At 40.0% G+C, this 17,559-nt stretch overlaps 1 protein-coding gene across 1 annotated transcript in view; it reads left to right on the top strand.

Moving 5' to 3' along the window:
• The first annotated feature begins 2,826 nt into the window (after window positions 1-2,826).
• Window positions 2,827-17,559, top strand: part of DDX25 (DEAD (Asp-Glu-Ala-Asp) box helicase 25) — a 21,868-nt gene continuing 7,135 nt past the window's right edge. The window contains exons 1-8 of the mRNA XM_012664060.1: window positions 2,827-3,013; window positions 3,635-3,701; window positions 3,958-4,002; window positions 4,485-4,620; window positions 8,542-8,634; window positions 8,748-8,850; window positions 10,442-10,556; window positions 11,514-11,691. Coding sequence (XP_012519514.1) covers window positions 2,951-3,013; window positions 3,635-3,701; window positions 3,958-4,002; window positions 4,485-4,620; window positions 8,542-8,634; window positions 8,748-8,850; window positions 10,442-10,556; window positions 11,514-11,691 — 800 coding nt within the window. The 5' untranslated portion in view covers window positions 2,827-2,950. The remainder of the gene's footprint in view (window positions 3,014-3,634; window positions 3,702-3,957; window positions 4,003-4,484; window positions 4,621-8,541; window positions 8,635-8,747; window positions 8,851-10,441; window positions 10,557-11,513; window positions 11,692-17,559) is intronic.

The following is a 17,559-nucleotide window of genomic DNA, read 5'->3' as shown; positions in this document are numbered from 1 at the left end:
TTGATAGTTTTAGCATTGGAGGCCAGAAGAGTGACAGCAGAAATAGTTTGCTTGTTCACAGAAAGCCTTAACATAAACATGAATGACCCTGACCATTAGTATCTTCTAAAATATATTTTCTCTATAGTATTTAAAGCTGTATAATTAATTCACTCAGTTCTGCTAGGCATGTATCAGGAAAAGAAGTATTCAATGACTCAAAGATACATGCAGGATATATTGTCTGCAAATAAGTAGAAACTGCAAACTGTCCACCAATAGTGGTCAGTTTACTTAAAGAGACATTTGGGAATCTTGGGAAACAAGGAAAAATGCAAATTAAGTGAAATATCTTGTGAACTACACAGCCTGATCTCAGCCATACACTCCTGTACACACAGCACAGGGGAAGATCAAAATCCAACTCTGGGTAGCGGGATTAAAGGTAATTTTTATTTATACCTCGGTTTTTTAAGTTAAAAGTTACTTTTTTTTTAACAAGCAAACCACTCCAATAATTTACCTTTATCTGCATCTCAAAGTCCATTATTACCAAAATCTAAAGTTTCCAAGTGATTACCTAGTTTAATCTCTTTATTAACTAAAGAACTAGGCCGGGGGTGAGTCTGGTCATAAGGCAGATTTGAGGCAAAAAGAGTACTTCAGCCCAGCATTTAGTACAGTGTTTCCTCCAGCACACCATAACCTGTGTGAAGTGCAACAGCTCCCAAGCAAGCGTAACACCTCAGAGGGGACCGCCACATGACCACAAAGACGGAATTCGTGTGTGCGCTAAACTTCGACTATAAACTAAAACAGCCACCGCCAGACGTTCAATACATTTTTTGAAGTTAAAAAATAAAAATTAGGAATCAGTGGACTAGCAGAAATAGCATTCGTGGCCTGAAAAGCAATCCCCAAAATGATCTGAAAATCGCCGCCGCTGCCTGCCTCCCCTCGCACGTACTACTCAGCGCGCCGACTTCCATTACAGTTTAGCTCTATGAGCAATCAATTCTAACAGGGTCAGGACAGACGTTACCGCCACAGTCCAAGGGCCCTCTGAACTCCCGTTACAGACTCGAACTAAAGAAGCCCCGCACTGCTGGGACTCTCTGCCGGGAGCTCCAGGAAGTACCGGCACAAAAGAAAAAGACGCGATCTTAAAGCGAGGTCTCACTTCCACACACCAGCGCTTTCTCGGAAAGAGGGCAAAAAGGAGACAGCCGTTCAGCTGTGTGTCCACTTGTCCGTTCCTCTGCAGAACCCAAAGCCACATAACCCAAAAGCCCACCCTTACCTTCCGGTCGCCGACGCAGCGCCTCGCGAGACGGGAAGCCGTCGCTCGGCGCCGCCTCCGCGCACCCGAGGCCTCACGGGAAGAGGCCGTGCCGTGGCGAGCGCACTTCCGGGAGCTCAGCGCGCAGGCGCGGCGCGGCGCTGTCCGGGGCGTCTCCTGGTCCGGCCGCCGCGAATGTGGGGTCTGCGGTACGAGGAGAATAAAAGGAGACATTCTGGTGCTGTGCTAAAGTAATAGAAGAGAAGTAATTTTTCAAATGTCTGCTATCCTTATCCGAAAACTAACAGATTGAAGATCCTGGCCCGATTTTGTACCTAGATCAGAAGAAAGTTATCATTGAGAGACAAAAATATTTCCTGTTAGACTCCAATTGTGAACGCTAAAAAGGAATATGATAGCCGGGCGCGGTGGCTCACGCCTGTAATCCTAGCTCTCTGGGAGGCCGAGGCCGGCCGGATTGTTTGAGCTCAGGAGTTCAAACCAGCCTGAGCAAGAGCAAGACCCCGTCTCTACTAAAAATTAGAAAGAAATTAATTGCACAACTAAAAATATATAGAAAAAAACTAGCTGGGCATGGTGGCGCATGCCTGTAGTCCCAGCTACTCGGGAGGCTGAGGCAGGAGGATTGCTTAAGCCCAGGAGTTTGAGGTTGCTGTGAGCTAAGATGACGCCACGGCACTCTAGCCCGGGCAACACAGTGAGACTCTGTCACAAAAAAAAAAAAAAAAAGGAATATGATAAAACAAACGACTGAGGCGCCTTGAGCGTAGCCGAACGTCCTGGAGTGTTGCTTCAGCACCACGGAGAGATCATAACTGCAGTTTCGTTTGTGGATTTTTGTAGTTTTACCCCCAATTCCAGAGACGCTGACCCAAATCTCAAAGTTCCAGTTAGAAAATTGGAAGAAAAAAAAAAGGCGGTTCTTTCGTGCAAGTTTAGCAGTCATCGTGCAAATGCAAGTATGAGGTAGAGGTCGTACCGAGAGGAAAACCGTTTTCTCAGGCTGGCTTTAACCAGGGGCCACATCTCAGAACAAAAATTAAAATAAGCAGGTGTGTGGAGACACCACAGGCGTCTAGGGCAGGAGCGGAAGTTGGAACTTGGACAACTCTGCTTCCTTCCACGACCTTCGCATTTGAGTTCGCTCGTCAGATCACGCCCGCCCATTTTGTCTTTCCACTTCGCTCTGCGACGCGCCAACCTCGCCTACAGCTCGAATGCGGAGGCGGAAACTTCCGGGCAGACACGGCCGCGAGAGCCAGCAGGGTGGGGATGCAGCCTCCCCTCCCGGCGGGTCGTCGGGGCGCAGGGGCCGGGCTCCGGCCTCGGTACGGAGATCGCTGCTGCCCACAGGCCCCGCTGTGGCTGGCCTCGCAGAGCGCGGCAGCAGCGATCGCCAACGGCGATAGCGCCGAAGCCGGGCCGGCCGGACCGAAACCTCGCGGCCCAGCACAGCACGACCCTCCGCCGGCCCGCCCCCCTCCGGCTCGCCTCGCCTCGCCTCGCCTGCCCCTGGCCCACTGAGCGGCCCACTGAGCTCCGCGCCTGCGCGCCGCGCCGGGCGGTCCAGGCAGAGCCCGCCCACCGCGAGAGCCCATTGGCTACTGGGCGGGGCCGGCGCCGCCGCGCCGCGGTGGAAGCACGTGCTCGGGGCCGGCCGCGAGCGCAACTATGGCGTCGTCGCTGTGGGGAGGCGACGCAGGGGCGGCGAGGAGCGAGCGGCTGAGCAGCCACGTAACCGCCGCCGAGCCGGGGAGGGCGAAGGAGCGGGGCTTGCGCACCGCGTCCCGGAGGGAGCTCTGCCGGGAGGGGCGGGAGGGGGAGCCCGGCTAGCGTTTGCAGGGGGTGTCGGTGGTGGTGGAGATGTGGGAAGAGGTTGGAAGGGGGCCGCGGAAAAGGGGATCCCCAGAGGGACCAGACCTTGGGTCTGAAAGGGCGAAATGAGGACACCTGGAAATCCAGAGTGGGAAAGCAGCTGGTAGTGCCGGCTAGACTTGGTTTTCTGCTCTCCCAGACTGACCGTTAAGCCTTGGCTCGCTTGAATCTTCCGTCTGCTGTTGCGTTTTCCTAGCCGCCATCCCTCGTTGGTGCTGTGACCCCCGGGTACTGCCCACATTTAAACTAGCGGCCTAATAAAGAGGAACTTCACGTACGGGGACTACAGAAAGTCTCCAATTTTGGGGTAATTCCTACAGGAGACCTGTTCCTGAAAGGACTCCATTAATACCTAATACTGCAAAGGAAACAGTACTCAGGTGGTCTTCCCTGAATGCCTTCCAGCTTCTGTGGTAGGGAGCACTGGGCTGCTTGGTGGCTTGCTTCCTAATATCGGTTGAAATTTGTGTCTTTCAATAGTTTTCAAACCCCATCCACCCCCGGAAGAACCTTTGGGGTATTAAGAGTACTGCAGTCCCAAACGTAGGTGAGTGCTGTTAGGGTAAAGCAGATCGGCCTCAATTAAAAAGCATTGCTTTTATCATCTCCCTGGAAAGTGAAATACGTTGGGCTCCCTTAGTTTAACCTTCGAGACCCTCAGCTACCTTCCCAATCATTTTATCCAGTCCTCTGCAGATGACTCTTCCTGTCCGTACACACTGAAGAGTCAGGAAGGGAAAATGGAATAGTGTGCTTTATTTCTGCTCAGCATTTATGTTTATTGTTTCTCTTCCATCCTTTAGATGGTTCTATTAATAACACTGAAAAAGAGGATGAAGAAGATGTAGGTAGGAGATAAATTCATTTGCATGTACGCAAGAGGGTACATTCTGTTTCAGTTTATCATCATTTTCACAGTGTGCGTGAATCATATCTCATTTGGAAATGGACTGGCTTTGCTTCTATTTTCCTTATGAATAGCAAATATCAGAATAAATGTTAATACTAAGGAGTGGGTACATTTCTTTAGAGGAAGTTGGAATATGCAGGGAGTAGGTTAAGAATTTCCAGCTGTCAGGGAGGAATTAGGTCTCAGGGAGATGGGCTTAGGCTGTTTGAAGTTAGAGGTTTTTGTAGCAACCCAGCATAAGAAACTGGATCCTCATGAAGAAGGAATTCTCAGTGCTATGTTGTTATTTCTAGAACCTTCTTTTAGAAGAAAGGTGAGCATAGGTGCAGTTGCTTGATATGCAACCACTGAATGGGTGAGCAACTTATTTGATGTTATTCAGGAAGCTTGATGTCCCCTTTTTTGTTTTTGCTTTTCTAGTGGATTTGGCAGCTAATTCACTTTTAAACAAGTTAATCCGTCAGTCCTTGGTAGAATCCAGTCACCGAGTGGAAGTTTTACAGAAGGATCCCAGCTCCCCACTTTACTCAGTGAAAACATTTGAAGAGCTGCGGCTGTGAGTATTTTCAATGTTTTACTATGAATGGGACACGGCACAGAACACACTCATCTGCTAGTAATAAAAACCATCTCCTTTGTTTTCTAATATTCAGTGTTAAAATAAGGTGTGTATGCCAGCAACTTCTGGATAAAAATTTAAAAAACAAAAAGAAAATGAGGTGTGTACATTTTGCACTCAATCAAAATATAGCTCAAAGAACAGCACCCCAATACCCAACTTGCTCAGAGAACTGAGAACATTTTTGATAGTAAAATATTTTAATCTTGCAGTGGTAAGGGGGATAGTTAAGCCAGGCACAGCCAAATTGCCACTGTCCACACCAGAACCCAGATACAGGGGCACTGATGACCCAAACATCCTCCCCCAACCCCTTTAGATAAGTTACAAGCATTTACTTTCCTAATTATATTTTGTTTCAAATGGTATTAAAGTGAATAACTTTCCCTGAAGGATTTGTATTCCCTATTTATCAATTACCATTAAGGAAATGAATTGTAACAGAAAGAAAAGGTACTTATACAGACTTATAAAAAGGGTAAAAATCCAAAATCCTAATGCTCAGACATTTTGGGTTTTTTTTTATTGTTGTTATTTTAGTCTTCTCTTCCTATGTCACAGATGTTTTGTAAATGGTAGAAGCCTACCTATGATTAAAAACGGTCTGCCAGTCATCTACCAGTTCATCTCCCAATTAAGTGTATCCAGATATGCATGTCATTAAAGGTGGAAGTGTTCAGCCCACTTGATTTATCCCTATTCTAACGTTTTTCTTAAGACTTCCCAGGAAAGATGGATTTAAAAATACTTCCCCAGAAGGACGAGGTAATCATGTATCTTCTGCTCCTAGGGAGAACTGATAAAAGAATCACCTAAATAAAATTTTGGCTTCTCTGAAAATTACTGTTAAAAACATCAGTGTAATTCATGAAAAAGAACTAAACAATAAGTATCACTTTGTTTTTTGCTTTTGTGGAAAATATAACTCTCCTGGCAAACTGATGTACTCCTTTTTTCAGATGAGTTTTTCCTTTTTTTTTTTTTTTTTTCCTCACTTTGTTCAACAGAAAGTTCAACTTTAGGCCCTTACCACTGTCCTTAGCCTAAGCTTATATCATAGCTTATTGTGTATGTTTGAGAGTTCAGGTGGAAATGATATATTTTTCTTTTTTTTAAATTTTTTTATTAATTATGGGTGTATAATAGTTGTATATATTTGTAGGGTATGTGTGATGCTTTGATACAGGCATACAATGCGTAATAATCAAATCAGGGTAATTGAGGTATCTATCACCCCAATCATTTGTCATTTCTTTGTGTTTGGAACATTCCAGTTCTACTCTTTTAGTTATTTTAAAGTATACCATAACTTATTGTTGACTATAGTCACTTTGTTGTGCTATCAAATATTGTTCATTCTATCTATCTACATTTTTGTACTCATTAACCATTCCCACTTTATCCCCCATTTCCATATACCCTTCCCAGTCTCTGGTAACCATCATTCTACTCTTTGTCTCCATGAAATCAATTGTTCTAGTATTTAGCTCCCACATGAGTGAGAGCATGTGAGATTTGTCTTTCTGTGCTTGGCTTATTTCACTTAAAAAAATGTTCTCCAGTTCCATCCATGTTGTTGTAAATGGCAGGATTTCATTCTTTCTATGGCTATATACTAGTCCATCATGTATGTGCACCACAATTTCTTTATCCATTCATCCATTGATGGGCCCTTAGATCTATTCCAAATCTTGGCTGTTGTGAATAGTGCTGCAAGAAACATGGAAGTGCAGGTATCTTTTCAATATACTGATTTCCTTTCTTTTGAATATATACCCATTAGTGGTATTGCTGGGTTATATAGTAGTTCTATTTTTAGTTTTTTGAGGAACCTCCATACTGTTCTCCATAGTGGTTACACTAATTTACGTTCCCACCAACAATATACAAGGGTTCCCCTTCTCCACATTCTCACCAGCATTTGTTATTGCCTGTATTTTTGATAAAAGGCCCTTTTAACTGGAGTGAGATGATATCTCCTTGTAGTTTTGATTTTCATTTCTCTGATGACTAACGATGAGCATTTGTATGTTGGCCATTTGTATGTCTTCTTTTGATAAATGTCTATTCAGATCTTTTGCTCGTTTTTTAATTGGATTATTGGATGTTTTCCTATTGAGTTGTTGGAGCTCCTTATATATTCTAGTTATTAATCCCTTGTCAGATGGATAGTTTGCAAATATTTTCTCCCATTCTATGGGTTGTCTCTTCACTTTGTTGATTGTTTCCTTTGCCATGCAGAAGCTTTTTACCTTCATGTCATCCATTTGTCCAATTTTACTTTGGTTGCCTGTGCTTTGGGGATATTACTCAAGAAGTCCTTGCCCAGACCAATGTCCTGAAGCATTTCCCCAATGTTTTCTTTTAGTAGTTTCATGGTTTCAGGTCTTAGTTTTAAATCTTTAATCATTTTGATTTTATTTTTGTATATGGCAAGAGATAAGGGCCTCGTTTCATTCTTTGCATATGCATATCCAGTTTTCCCAGTACCATTTATTGAAGAGACTGTCTTTTCCCCAGTGTATGTTCTTGGTGACTTTGTCGAAAATAAGTTCACTATAGATGTGTGAACTTATTTCTGGGTTCTCCATTCTGTTTTATTGGTTTATGTGTCTGTTTTTATATCAGTACCATGCTGTTTTGGTTACTACAGCTCTGTAGTATAATTTGAAGTCAGGTAACGTAATTCCTTCAGTTTTGTTCTTTTTGATCAGGATGGCTTTGGCTATTTTGGGTCTTTTGTGGTTCCATATAAATTTTAGGATTATTTGTTCTGTTTCTGTGAAGAATGTCATTGGTATTTTGATGGGGATTGCATTGAATCTGTACATTGCTTTGAGTAGTATGGACATTTTAACAATATTGATTCTTCTAATCGATGAGCATGGAATATCTTTCTATTTTTTCTGTCTCTTCAATTTCTTTCATCAATGTTTTATAGTTTTCATTGTAGAAATCTTTCACTTCCTTGGTTAAGTTTATTTCTAGGTATTTTATTTTGTTTGTAGCTATTATAAGTGGGATTGCTTTCTTGGTTTCCTTTTCAGATTGTTTGCTGTTGACATATAGAAATGCTACTGATTTTTGTATGTTTATTTTGTATCCTGCAACTTTACTGAATTTGTTTATCAGTTCTAGGTTTTTTTTGTGGTGTCTTTAGGTTTTTCTAGGTAAAAAATCATGTGATCTGCAAACAAGGATAATTGACTTCTTCCTTTCCAGTTTGGTTGCCCTTTATTTTTCTCTTGTCTGATTATTCTAGCTAAAACTTTTAGTACTATGTTGAATAACAGTGGTGAAATTGGACATCCTTGTATTGTTCCAGATCTTATAGGAAAGGCTTTCGGTTTGTCCTCATTCGGTTTGGTACTAACTATGGGTTGGGGGGTCATATATGGCTTTTATCATCTTGAGATATGTTCCTTCTATATCCTATTTTTTAAGAGTTTTTGTCCTGAAGAAATGTTGAATTTTATCAAATGCTTTTTCAGCATCAATTGAAATGATCATATGGTTTTTGTCCTTTGTTCTGTTGATACGTTGTATCACATTGATGGATTTATGTGTGTTGAACCATCCTTGATTCCCTGGGATGAATCCCACTTGATTATGATAAATAATCTTTCTAGTGTGTTGTTGAATTTGGTTTGCTAGTATTTTGTTGAGGATTTTTGCATCTATGTTCATGAAAGACATTGCCCTATAGTTTTTTGTTGCTGTGTCTGATATATTTTTCAATATTACTTTTAAAGCTCAGTTGCAAAATGGTTTAATTTAGAAATGCACCTTTCAAGTATGTATTTCTGAGGCTACTGACCAACCATAGGCTTTGTTTGATTTGTTTTGTTTTATTGACAGAAAGGAAGAGTTACTAAAAGGAATCTATGCAATGGGATTTAATAGGCCATCCAAAATCCAAGAGATGGCTCTCCCTATGATGCTGGCACATCCGTGAGTTTCCAGAGTAGTGGTATTCTAACTTGGTTATTTTTAGTCTCTTATTTTCAATTTATGTCCAGGCCCTTGTATTCATTTTATGCCCAGTGGTCTCCTCTTTTCTGCAGACCCCAGAACCTCATAGCACAGAGCCAGTCTGGAACAGGAAAAACAGCTGCCTTTGTCTTGGCAATGTTAAGCAGAGTTAATGTCTTGGAATTGTTCCCACAGGTAAGGAAAGCCTGAGGGAGAAGTGGGAATGCTTAAAATGCCAATGCTGTTGTAGTAATAGGTGATATTGCTACAATGATATGATTGCTACAGTGATACGACAATATTTAGAGTAGACATTCTTTCATGAAATCATAGAGCATTGGGCAGCAGTATAGGACAGTTATAGCCCAGGCTTTATCGTCTGACTGGTTTCAATGCCAGCCTCTCCGCTTACTAGCCAAGTGTCTTAGGCAAGTTAGTAAATCTCTCTGAGTCTGTTAATTTTTGTCTGTAAAGTAAAGATAATATCTATAAAGGCGTGAGTCATAGTAGATCTGTTCACCCTTGAATCCTAACATTTAGCACAGTGCCTGGCTTGTGGAAACCACTCATTAAACATTGAACAAACACAATGAATGAATGAATGCCTCAAAGGGTCATCATGTGGATTTAATGAAACAATGTACATTTTTAGCACTATGCTTTGCATAAAATAAGCATGCATTAATCATAGCCATATAACTGTAGGACCAGAAGATCATCCAGTCTGCCTCAGTGATTTAGCGGAGGAAGGAAGCTGACACTTGGAGAGGGAAGTATCCTTCCTGAGGTCGCACACTCAGAGAGGGGCTGAACAAGGACTGGCCCTGGCACCCAGCTCACCATTCTCCTACTGTAGTTTCCACTCATGAAAAGTATGGTCATCTTTCCTGACTCACTGGAAAGGCTGAGGATCCATCTGCACTAAATGATGTGGGGAGCACAAGGGCCCCTCAGCAAGGTTATACTCTGACCAGCCAGATAAGCCACAGACGTTGGTGACTAAAGCCAGGCATAGGAAATCTTGTGCATTTTAGACAAGTTCAGTGCAATTTGTATTTGGGGTTTGATATTTTCCATAACAATTCTTCAGGATAAGCTGTGATTGACCACATATTGAGAAATATATGTGGAAACTATTTTTACCACATTGGCTATGTTTCCTTCTCTATCACAGACCCCTAATGGAAGCATGTTAATGTATTAGATCTCAGCAGTTTCTTCCATCAACATTTTTATTCATCAACAACCACCATTTGTAGGGAGTATGGGCTCACAAATGAGAGAGTTTGGGGGGACTCTTACCCTGGCAGGATCTATATGTCTGTATATCTATAAAATATAGGTAATGTAGATGGATTGGATCAAGCAGGGAGTGTTCTAGAAATAAGTAGACTTTTAATAGCAGGCAGAGGTGACAGGGATCATGCTAGAGCTGTAATTTGTCTTGCATTCCCTCTCTCACTATTAATAATCCTCAGCCTCCCTACATCCTACTCTTCCCCCACCAAAATAGAGGGTGACCAGTAGGTTGTGTTTCTAAATAACCCTTGAGGGAGGAATATATAAAAGATAGCGATTTCTGCATCCCTCAGCCCCTGCCCTTGATACTCAGCATTCACCTGAAATCTATCAACTGTTAAACTGTGTTCAGTTTAAAATATTTTATTCAACCAAAACCTCCCATTTCACTTCTGTGCCTCTCCCTGTGCAAATTTTTGTTGTAGTTAAAATGTGAAAGATGGTTCGTATGAACCTTTCTTCTCCCCTCTGATTCTCTATCTGACAGTGCCTCTGCCTGGCTCCTACGTATGAACTGGCTCTGCAAACTGGCCGTGTGGTTGAGCGGATGGGAAAATTCTGTGTGGACGTCCAAGTGATGTATGCCATTCGAGGGAATCGAAGTATGTACCAGTAAGCCAGTCCTCGCTGATTTTTTAAATCCTAGTTTCACTGCTAACAAGCGTGTTATATAACTTCTCTGCTTTCTCATCTCTAAAATGGGGGAAATAATAGCACCTGTATCATAGGGTTTTTATGAGGATTAAATGAGATGATATAGATAAACCGTTGTGCACACCTGGCACATAATGAGTGCCCAGTAAACATTAGCTACATTATTTCCACATCCTGCAAGATGATGCCTTTGTATATCCTTTACTTTAAGACATGGTGGTTTTTTGAAGAATAGCTTTTATTTTTGTTATTTTTTTCATTAAAGTATTACATGCTCATAGTGAAAAGAAACTTTAAAAGACAGATGATTAGAAGGTAAAAGTGAAAGTTGTTCTTCCTTGCCTTCCAAAGATCACTACAGTATTGTTACATGCAAGCCTTTGTTTTTTGCTTCCTTTTTTTTTTTTTTAGCTCATACAAGCACAACAAATATACACACATGTATTTGTTTTCATTGAGCGTTCACAAAAATGGGACCACTTTTTTCATATTGTTTGTTCTTTTGACTAGCTGCATAATATTCCATAATTTATTTAATGTAGCCTATTGATGGATATTTTGGTTATTTTCTGTTTGGGGAAGGTTTGTAGTGTTTCACGGCTGTGCCAGTATTTCTGTAGGATAGTTGGCATTGCTGCAGTGTGGCTTTTTAAATGACTGTGAGGCATAATCAAATATGCAGGACTATTATTAGCATAAACCTAGAAACTTGAAAATTTATCCTAAAAATCTTGCAAAATCAAAAACCACAATGACCCTCAGGGTTTGCACTTGGGAAATCATTACAACTATACTTTTGCTTACAAGTTTTATGAGTTGTAAGTTTTATAGTTGCTTTGCCCTGAATTGTGGCCTGTTGGAGGCTTTTGCATCTGAAGGAGCACTTAAAACCCCTTTCTCCCTAGTTCCTAGAGGCACTGACGTCGCCAAACAGATCATAATTGGCACACCTGGAACTGTCCTAGATTGGTGTTTCAAGCGAAAATTGATTGATCTGACTAAGATTCATGTGTTTGTCCTGGATGAAGCAGATGTGATGATTGACACCCAGGGATTCTCAGATCAGAGCATTCGCATTCAAAGGTAATCGTCAGATTCATCGTTTCTTCCTCAGTCTTCCGTACAGACGAGGAATTCCATTTGTCTGCTGCTCTTAATTATCTTTATTGCTTGATTCCTCACCACCTTCACCTCTGAAACAAACTTGGGTTTTCATTATTTTCACCAGCTCAAAGAGCCTTCAGACTGTTAACAGTTTTCCAACTTGAATCTTCAGCTTGTAACCTTGCCCAGCTGCTTTACTTTCGCAACAGAGGCTTACAGACAGGATCTATATAGTGGGTCTGCACCAAGTTTGCCAATAATGTTTTATATTTTGAGCAAAATTCTAAAGAGGAACTATTAAAATCTGATAATTTTATTCTTAAGAATGCAATGGATAATTGGGAGAGAGTAGCAAACACAGAACCCTGGGATCAGGAGAGTGGTGACCTCGTCCTGACTAAATCGTACGGTTTTCCTAGGCCTCTCTGCCAGGATCACTGCAGGGGCTTCAAACTACAGATTACCAGGCACAATCTCAGACTTACTGAATCAGAATTTCTGGGAATGGGGTTTAGGAATCTGCATCACTTATTTTTAAAGTATTGTACACTCAGTGGTAAATTCAAATAGTGTTGAAAGACTTGTAGTGAAAAACAGTCACCCCTGCTCCAACCCCAAGAGGATACCTCTCTTTTCTGATATTAACCTTCAAACTTTTAAATAAAAATATTCTCACACTGCTGTTTCATTGTCTACTGACTTCCCATTATAGGAAGTGGGAATTGAGTTCTTTCGAACCACTACCATGCTCCCGTTTCTGTCCCCTCTTATCACCTCTCTAATTATATCATGAGTTTGGTTACATTAACAGTCAGCATTGATATCATACGACAGCATAAGTATAGTTCACTGCTGAGCCAAACACTGTATTATTGTAATTACAGTCGTCCCTAAGTTTCTGTGGAGGTTCCAGGACCTCTGTGGATATCAAAATAAACATATGCACAAGTCTCTTATATAACATGGTGCAGTATTTGCATATATCCTACGTGCATCCTCCTATATACTTTAAATCATCTCTAGATTACTTGTAATACCTAATACAATATAAATAATATGTAGATAGTATTTACTGTATTGTTTAGGGAATAATGACAAGAAAACGGTACATGTTCAGTACAAATGCAATTTTTTTCCAAATATTTTCAATCTGCAATTGGTTTAATCCACAGATGTGGAATCCACAGAAACAGAACCCACACATATGAGGGGCAGACTGTATGTTTTTATTGTACAACTTTTTCCCCTGGAATTAACAGTTGCCTTTTTTTTTTCATTTAGTTAGTATCACTGTGCAGGAGTCTTTAATTTTTTCCTAGCTATTCCATCAGATGTGTAATATGTCACTGATACCTCCAAATAGTCAAATTTTTAAAAATCCATTGATTTTTTTTTTTCCTGTCAGTATCCCAAGCTTCCTCTCTCCAACTTCAATCTGGACTGATTGCCATCTAGACCTGCTGTGCAGCTGCCATGATGGGCCTTCCCTTCGCTCACTCACAGTTTTGCTTTTTTATCATTATTATTATTATTTCAGGATATTATGGGGGTACAAACATTTCGGTTACATGTTATGACTTTGCCACACCAAAGCCATGATTTGAGGCGTGCCCTTTACCCCTACAACGTTCACCATGTCCGTTAGTTTTGAGTTTACCCACCCCCAACCCCCAAAGATACTACTACCGTGTGAGCTCCTCGGTGTTGATCAGTTTGTGCCAATTTGGTGGCGAGTGCACGTGGTGCTTATTCTAGCACCTTTTACATTTTCCTGGATAGAGCTTGAGCCCATCCTCCGAAGTGAGGTATCACAAGAATGGAAGCATATACAGGTTTAAATCTTTTATTTCCTGGGTCCTTTTTCTTGAGTGGCTTCCTCAATATGCTGGAGCATATTTTCTAATATCTTCTTTAAAAATAATATATAGAAGATTTCATTTTTCAGCCTCTACATGTTGGAAAATGTTTTTATTGTACCTGTAACTTCGATCTTTTGATTTATAGTTTGCCTGGACAGGGATCCTATGTTGAAAATCATTCTCCCTCTAAATTTAGAGAAATGTTGAAAACAGAAGAGTTTTTTAAAATAACTTTAATAAATGCAAGAGATTAAAGATAAGAGGACCTGGAGGAGGCATTAAGAGGTACATGAGAGCTCTCTGTACTTTCTGTGCAATTTTTCTATAATGCTAAAACTGCTCAGAAATAAAATGTATTTTAAAAAATAACTTTAATATTTAATCAATATCCTCGGCTTCCAGTGTCATTGTTGAAAAGCTTAATGTCATGTGATCTCCCAGTTTTTGTATGTGACCTTTTTTTTTTTCCCCTCTGGAAGCTTTTGGGGGTCTTCTTTCTTTATAGTATTCTAAAACTTTTCAGTGACATGCTTTGGTCCAGGTCTTTTTTCATTCGTTGTACTGGATACATAGGATGCTCTTTTATTCACAGAACCAGTGTCTACCAGTAGTTCTGGGAAAATTTCTTAAGTTTCTCTTTTCCTAGAGTGACCAACTTTTTTAGAGAGCCAATCTGTGATGTAGTCATAGTAAGCAAAAAAAATAATGATATAACATAGAAATAATCGTACATGTGTGTTATTACTTTAAGATAAAAATATGAAAACATGTTTATTTGAACTATATATTCTGTACTTTTCTGTGACATAAATGTTACTATTTAAACAAAATAGCATTGGAACTGGTTAACAGTGGCAATCATTAGTAATAATAGTAGAACTAATTAAAAATGCATGAGAAAAGATAACAATATTTTATAATGTTCAGTCTCTGATATAGCAGCTTATTTTAACTCTTGTTTAACTCATTGTTGGATGTTTATATTTTGTAGGTAGTAGTATTGCATTGTCTTAAGATATATAAATGTAAGTCTTTTTACAAGGAGAACATAAATACAATAGTACTAATTAAATGGATATTACCTATATTTAATGGAAAAAAGATATGTTTCTTTCTGTCTCATGGTACTGTAGGATGTTTTTACTTGTTCTCTGTCCGTTTTCAATAATACTTCTCTGAACTGACTGTAGCCTTCTTTTATCTGGTGGCAAAGCTGCATATAGTCAAATGTAAAGTTTATTTTGACTTACAGCTCTGCTCTTATCAAGCCCATACTGACGGGTATCAGTCCAAGGTGATGAGATCAAGCTAAATACCCTCTTCGCAAAAGGGTTTAATACTTAGGATTTGACTTTCTAGCAACAGTAGGTTTTTATTTATTTTCTATTTATTTATTTTTTGCAATTTAAACCTATGGTTGTTTTTTCAGTTTTACTGAGGTATAATTGACAAAATTCATGTATATTCAAGGTGTACAATATGATGTTTTGATATTTGTATACATTGTGAAATAATTATCATAATCAGGCTAATTAACATATTTATTACATCACATAGTTACCTTTTGTATGTGTGTGGTAAGAATATTTAAGATCTTTTAGATTTGTAAGAATTAGTTGCTGTCTCCCTAGAAATGTCCATCCAGTATATCTACAGGCTTGTTTTGGTAGACCAGCTGTCTATCATTCACATCTCTTGTAAATTCATTGTATAGACTATGTCTAAAACATCTAGCATTTTTTTTTTTTTTTTTTTGAGACAGAGTCTCACTTTGTTGCCCGGGCTAGAGTGAGTGCCATGGCGTCAGCCTAGCTCACAGCAACCTCAAACTCCTGGGCTCAAGCAATCCTTCTGCCTCAGCCTCCCGAGTAGCTGGGACTACAGGCATGCGCCACCATGCCCGGCTAATTTTTTCTATATATTTTTATTAGTTGTTCAGATCATTTATTTCTATTTTTTAGTAGAGACGGGGTCTCGCTCTTGCTCAGGCTGGTCTCAAACTCCTGACCTTGAGTGATCCACCCGCCTTGGCCTCCCAGAGTGCTAGGATTACAGGCGTGAGCCACTGTGCCCGGCCAACATCTAGCATTTTTAAACTCTCTGAAGTACATTAGATGTCCTAAGTTAAACCTCTCTCTTGCACGGAAAATGGTTATAAAGCACAGAGGTGAATTAAACTTGTGAAATTGAAGATGGATTCCAAGTAAGTTACAGATTCAGTAAATAAATGAGAAAGTCCTCTTCAACTTGGCTTCCCTTTTTTGGTGACGGTTTTTGAGTTCTGCAGCAATCTTATTGCTTTTTTTTTAAGAGAAAAAAAAAGTCATTTTCTTGCTACAAGAGTTTTTGTCACACCCTGTACATAGCACCAAACAACTTGGATGTAGTCTGTCCATTCTTTCTTTTTTTTTCTCGACTCTTTATGGCCCCTTCAGAGATCATCAATCAGTTTTGGAGAAATGGCATGTCATTTATGCTCTTTTATAGTCATTTCTCCATTCTGATCACAGTGTATTTCCAATTTGGAGAAGGACATTCTTTTTTGTCCCACATTTTGAAAATATGATTTTATGGCAGGCCAACATTTTAAATCTTTTCAATGGCCAGCAACAATGATGGCCACACTATAGGCACATGTCTAAGGAAGCCATCTCCTTCCATTTCTATAATATATAGCTACAAATCTTTTTGAGTGCTTCTATAAGTTTTAAGGAAACTGAAAAATAAAAACTTTGGTAATGAAAGGCTGAATATCTCTTGCATCTATAAATTCATTGTATAGACTATGTCTAAAACATGTAGCATTTTTAAACTTCTAGCATTTTTAGAAGGGGTAAGCAGATCATACCCCTTTTTAGCAGTGTTGTTTACAAAACGTACAGGACATTTAGCTGGAAGATTTTTTCATTTTCTTTGATAAGAAGTTTGTAGATAATGGGATTTGCCAGAATTTGCATTTGGACTGTCTGCTGCATATGCAGAGAGTTGAGTGAAGTCTGGTTTGTATTTGGATAAGACATGAACAATCTTGTATATTTTCTGTGTTTTATTTTAACTTCATGAAAGTCAAAAAGATATTTTGAAACTCCATTTTATAAATCAAAATATCTAAGAGCTAGGCGGAATTTTTTTGTTGTTGCTGTGATTTGACATATCGCTTAACATACTATTGACAGCATAGTCATTAGTAAGATCCAGCAGAATCAGCTATACACTAAAAAGGTGAGATATCTGTTACTAAAGTTTCCCTATTTATTTACCCACAGGGCATTTTACTTGAAACCTTTACTTGAATGAGGAAATGTAACCATACTCAGTTTCTTAGAGATATCGAGGGACAATACAATAATGCATGTGCATTTGTGTGGTATGGCCAAGCTAGTTATCCAAGCTTCCTGTTCTGTTTCTTTGTTACAGTCTCTGTCTTTCATGGCAGACCTTTCCCCTTCATATCTGGTGATACTTGGCCAGCTTTTCATAATCTGGGATGAGGAGCTAAAATTCTAACTGAAAGCTCCATGTGCATGGCTGGGGCTTGTAACTTGGGAAGCTTCACTTTATGATGTTTTCATCTGGAGGACTATGTAATGTCCCTGATCTCCTTCCTGGGGGAGAGACCCTTGCTTGCTGACATTCTGGGAGCAGGTTGGGGGAACGGGCTGAGAGGGTTCTGCCATTCAGTATGCATATTTTCACTCAAATCCCCTCTTGTCAGCTATATGCTTTGCCGCTATCTTCTGTTGAGGCTGGTATCCCCAAGTCTGGAATTTCTGCCCAGAATAAACCTCTAGTCTTCTGCTTGTATGTGCTTAACTGCCTAAAGCAGGAGGATCCAACTGTTCCTTATACATATTAATATTTTTCACTGGTCTTCCTATTTAAAATAATTTTGGACAGAGATCAAGGGAGATTCCCTTCTTGTCATCTCTTACCAATAAATTGCTATGTTTATGTATAACAGCAAATGAAAGATTCAGAACTCCAGGAA

Source organism: Propithecus coquereli, unplaced genomic scaffold (assembly GCF_000956105.1).
Source record: "Propithecus coquereli isolate 6110/MARCELLA unplaced genomic scaffold, Pcoq_1.0 Scaffold856, whole genome shotgun sequence".
Classification (NCBI taxonomy): Eukaryota; Metazoa; Chordata; class Mammalia; order Primates; family Indriidae; genus Propithecus; species Propithecus coquereli.
This window is presented reverse-complemented; position numbering and strand designations above follow the sequence as displayed.